We start from the raw sequence: 14,614 nt of genomic DNA, 5'->3' as shown, positions 1-14,614 counted from the left end.
TTTTTGCTAACAGTCATCGTTGCTCAGTCTCTTTCCTCGGGAAATAAACGCCGTTACTCCCCGCATCCCTTAGATGCCAAAAAGGGGAACGTAACAACAATCAATAAAATACCTGGGAGTGCTAACCACTCAGGAAATGAACAAAATATATGAAACAAACTACAATATAATAAACGATAGGATACAGAAAGATAGAACAAAATGGTCAACACTAGCACTGGACTTTAGTTCAAGAGTTGAGGTGGTGAAAATGAATGTTTACCTCTTCTCATCACTACCAGTCAGAATCCCAGAACCTCAGTTTACAGTACGGGACAAACAGATATCCAGTTTATCTGGGCAGGAGCAAGGCCAAGCGTAACAGTTAAGACACTCCAAATAGACAAGGAAAACGGAAGCCTAGCACTGCCAGATCTCAGAGAATACTACTACGCAGCTCAACTGAGATACATCGTCTACTGGTTCTCACTGGAGTATCAAGCTGGATGGAAACACATTGAGCTAAATCTGGGTCAATCTCAACCTCAGGCCAGGCTGGTGGAACAGAATATACTGACCACAAGGGAGAACATTCCATTTTAGAAGATTCACTGAACATTTGGAATGAGATAGTCAAACAATACAAACTGGAAGGACACAGTGAACTTCTGATTTGGCCTTCTCAGACCCCCAGGTTTAGACCTGGATAGATTCAACTTTTGTACACTGGAGAGGAAAAGGGATAACAGCGGTATGTACACTCAGAGAGGGATAACAGCGGTTTGTACACAGAGGGAAAAACTTTTAAAACTTTGAAAAACTCAAAAGAGAATTTAATTTAGAGAATGGGGACCTGTTCAGATATTTACAGCTAAGACATTTCTATGATACAGAAATTAAAAAAGGGATTTCATCAGAAGGTAATTAAGTGATTGAAGTGTTGCATACAAACAAACCCCCTCAAAGATTGTTTCCAAACTGTACAGGAGTTTACAAAAACGAAACGGGAGAAACACACTATATGTAAAAGTGAAATGGGAAGTAGAACTGAACGTTGAACTGTCGAAGAGTGATTGGCCTTCAATAGAACGCAACAAACTTCCACCAGCTCTAGAAGATGGAGGGAATTCGGTTGGAAGAACTTAATCTGCTCTTTTATTACACCCCACATAAAACATAAACAGTTGGGTAAAGAGCAGCCATGCTGGAGACAGTGTGGGCAGATGAATGCTAACCACTCACATATGTTCTGGTCATGTATGAAAATACAAACATTCTGGGACAGAGTTATTCAGACTCTGGAGGAGATTCTATGCTACAAGATTCCCAGAGACCCCCGGATTGTGTTCCTGGGATTGATACCTGGCGACATAATTCAAAAGGACTTCTATCTCTTTAAAATCCTGACACTCGCAAGTAAAAAGGCGGAGTCACGAGGAGCTGGTTGAAAAGTGACCCTCCAAGTCCAGGACAGTGGCTGGACATAGTAGAGGAAATATACTCTGTGGACAAACTGACTCTCTCTGAGGATCAAAGGAGGGATCCACGACCAACGCTGGAGAATGGACTGTTTACAAGAGAAGAGATAAGTCGTGTTCTCAGCTGGTCTGAAGAGAACGGATCAAAGGTTGTAAAGAGTGAACGGTGACCCCCTTTTATTTTACTTTTATTTTATTTTGACTTTTATGTCCATTCTGATTTTTGTCATTAAGGACGTTTTGTCGTGATTTTTGTTCAGTGAAACAGCAACTGAAAAAATAAATATAAAAATGTCTGCGTACACTGAGGGCAGCTGTGGAGTTTCTTCTCCTCCTCCTCTTCATCCCCGTGTGCTTTAATCCTCCTCTTCATCCCCGTGTGCTTTAATCCTCCTCTTCATCCCCGTGTGCTTTAATCCTCCTCTTCATCCCCGTGTGCTTTAATCCTCTTCATCCCCGTGTGCTTTAATCCTCCTCTTCATCCCCGTGTGCTTTAATCCTCCTCTTCATCCCAGTGTGTTTTAATCCTCCTCTTCATCCCCGTGTGTTTTAATCCTCCTCTTCATCCCGTGTGTTTTAATACAGTTCATGCAGTAGCTGTGTCCACAGGGAATAGCCAGCGGGTCCTTCAGTAGATCCAGACAGATGGAACAGCAGATCTTCTCCTGGTTCAGATTACTTTCTCTCTGCTCCATTTCACGTCTCAGTGAGAGTGACTGAACAGAAACAATGTGTGAGTTCACTTGCTGCAGTGAATGAGGAATCAGCTCCCTCATTTCTCAACATGATGTTTATCCTTAGATCTGCAGACCTGTGAAGGGGAGGAACAACTACATAGATAGATAGATAGATAGATAAGATAGATAAGATAGATAGATAGATAGATAGATAGATAGATAGATAGATAGATAGATAGATAGATAGATAGATAGATAGATAGATAGATAGATAGATAGATAGATAGATAGATAGATAGATAGATAGATAGATAGATAGATAGATAGATATCGATATATATATATATATATATACATACACATACATATATACAGTGGGTACGGAAAGTATTCAGACCCCTTTCAATTTTTAAATTTTTTAAATGTTCTTTTATTTAACACTAAATGTAAACCGTTTAAATAAAGCTTTGCGCGTCAAACGGTTGATAGATTGATTTATTTCTCTGACTTTGTTCAAATGATTAAAACATTTGACTAAAGAACACATATACACATTATTGTTACACATCATATTACAGCTGACCAGCAACCGACCAGCAGCCGACCAGGAACTGACCAGGACCTGACCAATAACTGACCAGGACCTGACCAGGAACTGACCGGTAACCCATCGGTGGTTCTAAGGAGAACTCCACCACAACTTCTATTGAGGGACCACCTGGAACCAGAAAACTCAAGAATCCACATCTAGAACCTGAAACAGGGTTCTACAGCTTGGAGATTAAGTAAAAGTAGAACCCAGAGAAATGTTCTAGATCTCAATGACAGTAGGAGTCAGAGCTGGTCCTAGTTTACTCAGTGAGCAGGTTCTAGGAGTCAGAGCTGGTCCTAGTTTACTCAGTGAGCAGGTTCTAGGAGTCAGAGCTGGTCCTAGTTTACTCAGTGAGCAGGTTCTAGGAGTCAGAGCTGGTCCTAGGTTACTCGGTGAGCAGGTTCTAGGAGTCAGAGCTGGTCCTAGTTTACTCAGTGAGAAGGTTCTCGGAGTCAGAGCTGGTCCTAGTTTACTCAGTGAGCGGGTTTCTATGAGTCAGACGCTCGGGTTCCACTGATTCCTGTTGCTCTCTGAAAGCTCGCAGTGGAACAATGGCTGTCGACTGTATCGTATCTTTTCCAGTAAATATCACAACATGAAACGTGTTTTCTGTGTACGTGATGTAGCATCTTATTATTATGACTGATCTGTTCACCTGTAGAATGTATTGACAGTCCTGTTCCTCTTAATGAAGGCTTTAGACTCGGTTATTCAACAGCTGTTACAACTCAAGAGTTTATAAACTCTGTGTGATGGTTCCACGAGGTTCTAGAACCATGAGGTGGTCAGTGAGAGGGTTCTCCGCCAACAAGATGGAGAACCCTAGATAATCAAAGTTCTGGTGGGTGGGTCGGTAAAGGATGGTGGCTCAAAGAAAAGCTGTATTCGGGGAGTGGATGATATTTGAGATACATGTGAGGGTGATGGGTCAGAAGCCATCACAGGGTTCTAGAAAGGCATTCCTCCAGAGATCTGGCGGGCGACCTGCTCCTCCGGGCTCTCCTCCTTGTCCTTCCTCTCCTGGTTCCAGTCCTTCAGACCCTCCGGCAGCGTGGTGTCCTCGTCCATGCCTCCGGTTCCCTCCACAAAGTCCTCGTACGTCGACTTCTCTACAAACGGACGTTTTCCCAGCAGCTCCACCATGTCGCTCTTATCCAGAACCTCCTTCTCCAGCAGCCGCAGCGCCACCTGCAGGATGACGCGGGAACACAGAGAACAGGGTCAGAACCCTGATCTGGAGGAAAGGGTTCTACCAGTCAGTGCTGGTTCCATCAGATGGAGAATGACCTAGAACCCTGCTCGTCTGGGTTCTACCTGCCCCCTTTCTCTCACATGTATGTAGAACAAAAAACAGCATCAGAACCATCTCGGTACCTTCTCCACCTCGGGCCTCTTGTCACTCAACAGTCGGTGGGTTCTCTGGTGCGCCTCGGCGATGAGAATTCGAACCTCGGTGTCGATGAGACGAGCCGTGGCTTCACTATACGGTTTCTCCAGAACCATCTCACCCTGCCGGGGGAGGTCGAAGGACACCTGACCCACCTTCGCATTCATCCCGAACTGAACGATCTGCAGCAGAAACCAGGAGGTCAGACAGGAACAGAAACAATAATTCTATTTGATGCAGGTTTAATAAAGAGCTTCTTCTGTGAGGCTGCTTCACTCGTGGTGTGAAGGAGAGAAACCAGCTCCTTCCTTCTGCTGCTGTCACACTTAATCAACACTGCTTCAGTAGAAACAATTCACTTATTCAGCGTCAATGAAACCGTTCATGACCTGTGCATACGCGATCTGCATGACCTCTGACCCGTGAGCGGACGTCTCTGCGTGACCTCTGACCCGTGAGCGGACGTCTCTGCGTGACCTCTGACCCGTGAGCGGACGTCTCTGCGTGACCTCTGAACCGTGAGCGGACGTCTCTGCGTGACCTCTGACCCGTGAGCGGACGTCTCTGCGTGACCTCTGACCCGTGAGCGGACGTCTCTGCGTGACCTCTGACCCGTGAGCGGACGTCTCTGCGTGACCTCTGACCCGTGAGCGGACGTCTCTGCGTGACCTCTGACCCGTGAGCGGACGTCTCTGCGTGACCTCTGACCCGTGAGCGGACGTCTCTGCGTGACCTCTGACCCGTGAGCGGACGTCTCTACGTGACCTCTGACCCGTGAGCGGACATCTCTACGTGACCTCTGACCCGTGAGCGGACATCTCTACGTGACCTCTGACCTGTGCGTAGGCGCTCTGCGTGACCTTCCGGAGGTCGTCCTGAGCTCCAGTGGTGATCCGTCCGAAGAAGATCTCCTCGGAGACTCGGCCTCCCAGAGTCATACACATGCGGTCCAGCAGCTGCTCCTTGGTGTACAGGTACTGCTCTTTGGGGAGGTACTGAGCGTAACCTAGACCCTTCCCTCTGGGGATGATGGACACCTGCACAGGTAACAACATGCTCCGTCACACACGATCAGCTATCAAACGCTCACCCGCTTTCACCACAGCAGCTGAGGCTCATGGGTATTACGGTAGCATGACATCATGAACCTGTACGAGGAGGAAGAACAGGAAGCGTGACCTTCAGCAGAGGGTCGGCGTGCTCCAGGAACCATCCTGCCACGGCGTGACCGGCCTCGTGATACGCCACTGTCTTCTTCTCCTCCGGCTGCAGGACCTGAGTCTTCTTCTCCAGACCTGCAACACAGACACGGTCACCGACGGGACTCCATCAGAACGTGGCGCTTTTTGCGTGGCGCCATCACAGTGCGAATAAAATTTTACTGATGATTGTTATCCTAGCTCAGCTCTCACCTCCGATCACTCTCTCGATGGCCTGCTCAAAGTGCTTTTGGTTGATGGCGTCTGAAAGGTGGCGAGCGGCGATCAGCGCCGCCTCGTTGCAGACGTTGGCGATGTCGGCACCTGACAGACAGAGAGCAGGGAGAGGAAACCCAGTGAGGTCGAGGGGGGCGGCGGTTTGATGGAAGGGTGAATTCACGCGGCGTGTTTACCTGAGAATCCAGGTGTGAGGGCGGCCATCTTCCTGGCCAGAGCGTCTTTGTCCAAGTCCACCTCCAGCTTCAGAGGACGCAGGTGGACTTTAAAGATGGACGCTCGACCTTTGATATCAGGAGGACCTGAGACACAGAAATAAACAGTTTCTATTGTTTTCATGCACTAATAAAGTTCTTATTATTCTAGGAACGATAGATCAGACTCAGCTATCCATCGTTCCTCACCGATGTAGATCTGTCTGTCGAAGCGTCCGGGTCTCATGAGAGCCGGGTCCAGGATGTCGGGTCTGTTGGTTCCTGCTAGAACCACGACGTTGGTCGCCGTGTTGAACCCTAAAGCCCAGAGAAGAGTGAGACGTGAAGATCACATGACTGTAACCTTTAATGAAGAGCACGTCTTTAATATTAGAGACATGTCAATCACTGTGTAGCCCCGCCCTAAAGCATCCCCTGCTTTATGGTCTGTTTGACTCTAAATGGACAATAATGTACTAAATGAACATCATGCTGTATTGAAGAAGACTTGAAACTAGAGATTGAGACCATAAACTCATGTTTACAATGTTTACTGAGGTAATAAATCAAGAGAGAAGTAGAGTCATTTTCTCATAGACTTCTATACAACCAGAGGAGTCGCCCCCTGGTGGACACTAGAGAGCCAATCAGCACCTGGGGGCGGGACTAACGCGGCCTGAAAGGCAATCGTCGTCACCCACCGTCCATCTCCACCAGCAGCTGGTTCAGCGTGTTCTCCTGCTCGCTCTGTCCTCCGAAGTTTCCTCGTCCTCGCTTCCGTCCCACGGCGTCGATCTCGTCGATGAAGAGGATGCAGGGAGCGTTCTTCCTCGCCATGACGAACAGATCTCTGACCTGCACAGGAAGTGACATCAGGATGAGGTCAAAGGTCAACCCACCACAGCTGAATGTGTTTAAATTTAGGCTACAACCACACTAATACTAATACAGCATCGTTTTCTAAATGATCTACGTCCAGACTAACGAGCCTGAAAACAAACATCACGCGACTCTTTACGTACACCGGGCGCGATGGTGCTGGTATAAACAGGAAGTAGATTGGTTGCTTAGTTACAGAAAATACAACAGATTACTATAGTAGTCTCAAACAGTGAAAGGTCGTGTTCGATACTTAATTCCTCTATAAACTCAAACAGACATTTAATTACAACGCTTCAGGTCCTTATCTCTCTCAGAACAAAGGTCCTTGCAGGACAATAAAGTACATCTTATTTTAACTCACACATACTGGTTTACTAGATTATGATCTCCATAGAGATCCCTTTCAAAAAAAATTGCAAAAAGCTTAGTAATTCAAAAGGTTTAAAGATTACAAATATGAAGTCATATCACCCCTCTCCTGAAAGAGCTGAACATTACATAAACATACGGAAGAAATAGTTGAAGAACTAGAAAATGCATTTCCTGCTGAAAATGCATTGGAATGCTGAAATCTGAAATTAATTGCAAAAACATTGCTGAAAATAGATATCCAATTAAAAAAAAATTGCAAAAAGCTTAATAATTCAAAAAGTTTAAAGATTACAACTATGAAAAGTCATATCACCCCTCTCCTGAAAGAGATGAACATTTTGATATTCGAATGGTTTCTGTGGCTTAAAAAATTTCATCAGTGGTGATATTTGTAGTAGTAGAAGTTGTAGTCGAAGTATTATTAGTAGTAGTAGTATCAGTAGTCATAGTAATAGCTGTAGTATTGGTCGTAGTATTTAATATAACAGTAGTAGAAGTAGTAGTAGTACTAGTAGTAATAGTAATGGCAGTAGAAGAAGTAGCAGTAGTAGTAGTACTAGTAGCAGTCGTACTAATAGCTGTAGTAGCATGAATAGTAGTAGTAGTAGTACTAGTAGCAGTTGTAGTATAAGTAATAGTAGTAGTGGTAGTAATAGCAGTAGTGCAGTAATAGCAGTAGCAGTAGTAGTAGTAATAGTAGCAACAGCAAAAGTTATAGTAGAAGTAGTAGTAGTAGTAGCAGTAATACTATATTAGCAGCAGCAGTAGTAGTTGTCGCAGTATTAGTAAGAGCATTCATTTTTTTAACAAAAAAGCCTAATTTTGAGCTTGTTTAAATACAATTAAACCATGGGGCTTTTATTTTGAAAGGGTGGGGCTGGGTGGGGAGGAGACATAATCATAATGTTTGACACACATAAACAGAGGTTATTAAATGCCAGGCTTCATCACAAGCATTTCAGTTAGAATTCACTCTTTGGGGGTTGTATTTTGAAATGGGGTGTGTGTGTGTGTGTGTGTGTGGGGGGGGGTCATCTAAAAGTCTCCAAGACCTGAATAACTGTATGAGAGAGAGACACACACAGAGAGAGGGGGAGGAGTGTATGTGCATGTGCCAGTGCCTCTCTGTGTTTATCAACATCACTAATTAGCTTAATCAGAAACACCTGTGTCCTTGCAGCCTTTTCATGGAGATAAAACAGAAAAACACCTCTCAAACAAATCCTCAAAACTCCCATAACCGTAGCTCCTATTGCTCCGATATTAATAAATGAGAGGAAGAATGAGTTGAAGAACAGATCCTGTAAAAATTGTGTCTGTAGTGTAAAAAATGTGGCTGAACTGGCGATCTAGAAATGGGGTACCGTGTTCTGTGGAAGATGTTTTTGAAGCAAAATTTAACATTGGTCTCTATGGAGCAGAAAGTTGGTTTTCCTCTCAATTACAGGCTTCTGTGTCAAATGTGTAAATCTGTGGGATTCCACAGTCATTTGTCTACGACAAGGACAAGATTAGCTACTTCTACATCCAGAAATTATGCATGAAGAGTGAAGATTGTGGACACAGTGGCAAAATACAAATGTTTTTTCACAAGAATCTCAAGCTGCTCTTCACTCTAGCGGTGACATCACGCACTCTAAGCTGCGCAATACACACCCATTATAAAGTCAGAAAAGGGCTGAAAAATCATAAAAGTTAAATTGTAAAGTGTAAAATATATAAAAATGCTGAATAATGTGGCAATAGATCAGGGTTTTCTCAACATTTTAAAGTTGAAATGGTGTCTGTAGCTGAAAATATGAGGAAGTTGAAGGATTTGAAAGTTGAAGAAGTTTAAGAGGATTTGAACATTTTCTCCATTGAAATCCCATTCAAAATAAAAATTGCAAAAAGCTTAATAATTTATAAAGCATAAGAGATAGAAATATGAAAAGTCATAGCATAAATGTCATTAAAGAGCTGAACATTTTGATAGTTGAATGCTTAACAGCATTCCAACAATTAAAGCTGCGAGCAGCATTGATCGGGCCCTCGCAACTTCACGCACGTCAAGGGTACTGGTAGGACTCTGGTTGACGCGGCCATGCATTTCTGTGACCATCATACACAGCACCTGGAAATTGCAAAAACGACACGAGAAATTCATAAAACATTCAAAATGGCTGACTTCCGGTTGGGTTTAGAGCATGGACCCCTAAGACTTTTTTTAAAATCTACATGTGATACATCTGCTTACCAAATTTTATACATCTAGGTCAAACATACTGCGAGGGCTGCATCGTTGAAATATTGTAGGGGGCGCTATCGAGCCGACTTGCCACTTTGAAGCATTAAAATCACATTAGATGACTACATTCAGGATTTTGAATGTGTTTGACGAGTTTGCTTATGTTTTGAGCATTTTTAGCCCCTCAAAAACACCTTAATTTTTCATGGCGAAGAATGCGTCGCCACAGCAACGGCTTTTCACGAAACAACAAGCTTTGAGTAACTTTTCATCACAAAGTTCTTTAGATTGTTCTGACCAAATTTGAAGTTGATTCGATTATTTCCCTAGGAGGTCGTTAAAGTGCAGCGCCTGGAAATGACAAAAACGACACAAAAAATTCATAAAAAATTCTAAAAGTTTGACTTTTTGAAAAAATTCAAAAAGTCCAAATGTGATACATGTGCCTACCAAATTTTATAAATCCATGTGAAACGTACAGAGAGGGCTGCTTCGTCAACATTTTGTAGGGGGCGCTATTGAGACGATTTGCCACTCTGAACCAATAAAATCATATTATATAACTACATTTTGGCCTTTAAATCTGCTTGCCAAGTTTGCTTATGTTTCAAGCATTTTTAGCCTCTCAAAATTACCTTCGTTTTTCACGGCAAAGACTGCGTCGCCATGGCAACGGCATTCGACGAAACATCAAAAGCTTCATGAACTGGTATTATGAACTTCTTACATTTGTGTGGAAGTAATTTGATGTTGATTTGATTTACCTACTAAGAGAAACAAGCCAAAGTATAAATACTTTAACTTCCTGTTACCAGTAGGTGGCGCTATGACTATGATTCAAAATTGGCCTGCAGATGTCTTCAGGCCTGGAGTCTAATCAAACATGTGAAATCTGGTAAAGATCTGATGATGTGGAGTCGAGTTACATCAGTTTATTCGTTCATGGCGAAGGATCGAAATTCGCCAAGCTGCCACGTCGCCGCCCTTCAACAACTTCTTACAATCTTCACAATGAAGCATTATCAAGGTCTTAAAGCTTTTCTGACAACATTTGAGAGGGATCTGATTAATCTGTGAGGAGCAGGATGTCAAAGTACACAACTTACAACTTCCAGTTGCCACTAGGTGGCGCTATAACTATGATTCTAAATTATCATATAGATGTGTTCCGGGTCAGGATGTTATGACATATGAGAAATTTGGAGCAGATTAGACAATGTATGGCCGAGTTACAACAACTTCCTGTTTCGCGGCAAATGGTGTTTTTTTTGACGCCATGCCACGGACACATAGTTCGATAACTTTTTGATCTTTGAGTAACTTTTCACTGCCAAGGTCTCAAGAGCATACTGACCGAATCTGAAGTCAATCGGGTTAAATTTCTAGGAGGAGTTCGTTAAAGTATGACGCCTTGAAACGGTCCAAAAACGTCATAAAAGTCAAAATGGCCGACTTCCTGTTTGGTTTAATGAAAAACTCCAAGAGGATTTTTTGTGCATCTCATCACGTTCCACATACCTACCAAATTTCATACAGCTAGGTGAAACCCGGTGTTGGGGCTACTCAATAGGGGGCGCTATCGAGCAAATATTTCATACCGCAGCTGGACACCCCAATCAGACTGCATTTTTCGCAAATTCTGGCTTGCGTGCCAAATTTCAGAAGTTTTCCAGTATCCCAAGCTCCAGGTGCTGTACTACGAACTCCTCCTAGGGCAGGGGTGGCCAACCAGTCAGAGACTAAGAGCCACATTTTTTACTGTGTTACCGCAAAGAGCCACATCATACACATGGGCACACATGAACATCACCCCATCCCTTCCTCTCTCACACACACACACACACACAGACCTCTGCTCAGCCAGATTTATTGTAAATGTCACACACCAACATGATGACAGAAATTGACTCCTACAGTACTAAGACCACAGGCCAGTCATTTTCAACAATGAACATTGTGTGCACTGTCTCACACACACACAAACTCTCAGTTCAACCAAGTCCACAAACAAAAATATAATAATTTACAATAGCGTTTTTCTTTTACTATGCATGTTGCTTAGTGGGACTTCTGGCATTCCTTGCCTTGAACAATTCTCTTCAAATCTGGCTTGTATTCTGTTGTTGCCACTCGAAGCAATTCTTTCACATGGGTGTCAGTCAGAACAGATCGATGCTTTGATTTCACGTGTTTCAGGGTAGAAAACACAGACTCGCAGACGTATGCTGCCCCAAACATTGACAGTATCTTAAGCGCAGCCCGTTTGACATTGGGGTATTTTTCCATTGGCACACTTTTCCAGAACTCAATGGTCCCTTCCCTTAAAGCAGGTTTCAGTTGGTCCTCCTCACAAAGATCGATCATCTCCAACTCAGCCGCAGCCTCATCTGTGACTAGCGGGGCTTTCAAACAGTCCGTCGCCACTGAACAGGCCACAGATTGCGTTCCTCGTCGACCTGTAGATCTGTAGATCACGGAACCGGGTCACAAAGCTTTCGTGCAGGTTTTCAACCAGTGTTGCATATCTGGCTCTTTGCTTATTCAGGGCGGCGCTGGTGACTTGCCCGCTGGCTTTTAGCAGAGTGGAAAAATGCGTTAAATCTCCCTTTTGAATATGCGCCTTGAGCAGCTTCAGTTTGTTGACAAACGCAAACACACTTTGCACCGTGGAAATTCCAAAACTCGGGAAATGTTTGGTCAGCTTTGCACAGCCCCACAAGCCCGTTCACAGATCCGATCATGGCTGGCGCTCCATCCGTGGCTATTGCAGTTCGTTTCGGTATGGGCAGATTTGCTTTCTCAAATGATCTTGCCCCTACTGGGAAACTTTGCGGTATTTTCATCTCACGCACATGCGCGTTTGACGAAAATACAGTATTGAACTCAAGCGAAGCGAACACGCACATTAAAAAAAAACACAAACACAAACTTCGATATGAACGTAAGAGCCGCATGAAACCAGGCAAAGAGCGGCATGCGGCTCGGAAGCCGCGGGTTGGCCAGGCCTGTCCTAGGGAATTAATTTGGTCAGAACAATCTGAAGACCTTAGCAATTAAAAGTTACTAAAATCTTTAGGTTTCATCGAACGACGTGGATATGGTGTGACGGCCATTTTACATGGTTCACCATCATCCATCAAGCTGTTGTAACTCGACTGTACTTTGTCAAAACTGTCCCAAACTTGACATGCTTGTTGACTGTCATGGCTTTAGGACTTCTGCATGCCAATATTAACTCATTGTCATAGCGCCACCTACTGATAAGCACGGACGTAAGCAGGATTCTATAATTACAGCGGCCCAAACACTGAACTTATTGAAAGGGTTTGTGGGCACACCATGAGAAAAAGACTTCTCTGATCTAAATATGTGCAAACTAAGATGCTTGGAGAGCAAATGTTAGATAACAGTGGATTTTCAAACCATGTCAGTGGGCATTAGTATAAATGATCTGTCCAGAGCTTCTTCATGACAATCAGGTTAAACGTTATAATGAATGCTTCACACTACAATCTAAAGTTACAGAAGAACTTACAATGAAAACAGTGTTAAATTAAAGTGTTCAAGTAACAGCAAATTACACTGTTTTGTTAACTTTCATGTAAGTCCAAATACAATCAGCAGGACACTGCAGGGAGTTGAACCCCATCCCAGTAAACTGACAGTCTGTTATGTTACAAACACTGAAGCACATTCATTTTCTTAATGATCTTTAAAGGCTTACATTTATGATTGTATCGGAGGTACACTCAAAACATTTCAGGCTTAAGACCTGGCAACATGATCTTGCTATGCTGCTGGTCTACGCAGGAAATATCTCACTCGTGCACGCAGAGTGTGATGGTCACAGAAATTCATGGCCGCGTCACCCAGAGTCCTGCCAGTACCAGGAAATACCGTTTAACTCGTGCACGCAGTGTATGACGGTCACAGAAATGCATGGCCAGAGTCCTGCTAGTACCCTCGACGTGCGTGAAGTTGCGAGGGCCCGATCAATGCTGCTCGCAGCTTTAATATCATAATTTGTTTTTTACTTTTCATTATGGCAGGTGTGGCTCTGCCTCCCCTGCCTCCCCTGACCGCACGTCCCTGGACTTGTATTATAGTATTATATGTCCTTTCTTTCCATAGAATAGGTCATGTATTTCACGTGTGTAGAACATATTCAGCCGTTGCTGATCTGACAGAAACCGCAGTGAAAAAGCACAGAGGGGAGGCACACAGTACCTCTGCCTCAATGAAGGGGGCGTGCAAGAGCCCACGGGTCGGGTTTATGCTTGTAGTTCCGTTACTCTTCTTCTACACTTCTCTTCTTCTTATATTTTGCTTTGACCGCAAACATTTAAGATTAAATATCTAAGCTTAAACAATTCTCAAAAGACAGGGAAATATGACCAAATCAACAGCAATCCAACGGCGGACAGGTCAAGTAAACTTTTATGCGTTTGTTGTTGTCTTTATACATCTGTGGTTGTTACACAGATTATCGCGGGATCTCGCGATTTTCGCTCCGCTTCTGAAACAGGTTGGTGGGGCAGGTCGCAGATCGCGGCACACACGCTCCTGGTGCATTCAAATATGTACCTATGTGTGTGTAAAGAATGCTGATATGAAAAACAACCAGTAGTCAATGTGCAAGCTGCCAATTGAATGGTGATTTAAGATGCTCTATTTTGGGTTCATATATTTGTAAATCTGACTCTGTAAGATCGAGTCAGTGCCTCACCAGCCACGAACCTCACCGCACGTCACTGCTGCCACGGTACAGACTACAGGTTCCATGCTTCACCTACATTCCCCTGGGTCCTAATTCCCTCCATGTACAGCTTACTGTACATGGAGGGAATTGTGTGTACATTACTGTTTACACACAATGATTAATCGCGATTAAAATATTTAATCGCGATTAATCATTGTGTGGAAACACTTTAAACACATCAGGTTGTTGTTAGCAGCAGTGTTCTCTTCACACAGCAGCAGTTCTATCTCTTCACTATCTGTGCTCAGTGTGTGACTGTGTGTGAAACGTTCCACTGCTGTGCAATAGGAACAACATGTTTCACACCTTTCATCTACATGTGTGTGTTGTGTCTTCATGACAGTCAGAGCATGTGATGCAGCTCTACTCTTCATCACTATGATGCTGTAACTCAGAGGTGATGATGGTGACCCAGCTCTACTCTTCATCACTATAATGCTGTAACTCAGAGGTGATGATGGTGACCCAGTGATGTCCAGTAGTCTCCAGTGAGAGCAGCAGCTGCTGCTCGTTGTAACGCCGTCGCTTTAGTCGTCCTCTCCTTTAACACAACTCGTGTGTTCTTCTGGTGACGGTGCGTCTTGAGGCTCATACGTGACGTCATTCGTTGAAATCCTAAAGGTGCGTTCAC

The 14,614-nt window shown here is 43.9% G+C and overlaps 1 protein-coding gene across 5 annotated transcripts in view; it reads right to left on the bottom strand.

Moving 5' to 3' along the window:
* Nucleotides 1-2,611: 2,611 nt before the first annotated feature.
* Nucleotides 2,612-14,614, bottom strand: part of afg3l2 (AFG3-like AAA ATPase 2) — a 29,614-nt gene continuing 17,611 nt past the window's right edge. For 2 of the 5 annotated variants that reach the window (XM_076077494.1, XM_076077495.1), the window contains exons 10-18: nt 9,045-9,110; nt 6,445-6,598; nt 5,954-6,061; nt 5,726-5,851; nt 5,526-5,636; nt 5,293-5,408; nt 4,950-5,150; nt 4,101-4,295; nt 2,612-3,914 (exon numbers count right to left, since the gene is read on the bottom strand). In XM_076077494.1, coding sequence (XP_075933609.1) covers nt 3,675-3,914; nt 4,101-4,295; nt 4,950-5,150; nt 5,293-5,408; nt 5,526-5,636; nt 5,726-5,851; nt 5,954-6,061; nt 6,445-6,598; nt 9,045-9,110 — 1,317 coding nt within the window. In that variant the 3' untranslated portion in view covers nt 2,612-3,674. Of the gene's footprint in view, nt 3,915-4,100; nt 5,151-5,292; nt 5,409-5,525; nt 5,637-5,725; nt 5,852-5,953; nt 6,062-6,444; nt 6,599-9,044; nt 9,111-14,614 lie in introns of those variants that run through there. The other 3 variants (XM_076077497.1, XM_076077496.1, XM_076077498.1) reach the window with 2 other exon arrangements.

The sequence above is a fragment of the Anarhichas minor genome, unplaced genomic scaffold, assembly GCF_050575085.1.
Source record: "Anarhichas minor isolate MPS153535 unplaced genomic scaffold, ASM5057508v1 ptg000059l, whole genome shotgun sequence".
Lineage (NCBI taxonomy): Eukaryota > Metazoa > Chordata > Actinopteri > Perciformes > Anarhichadidae > Anarhichas > Anarhichas minor.
The sequence above is the reverse complement of the archived record's forward strand: the minus strand, read 5'-3'. Positions and strand labels throughout refer to the sequence as shown.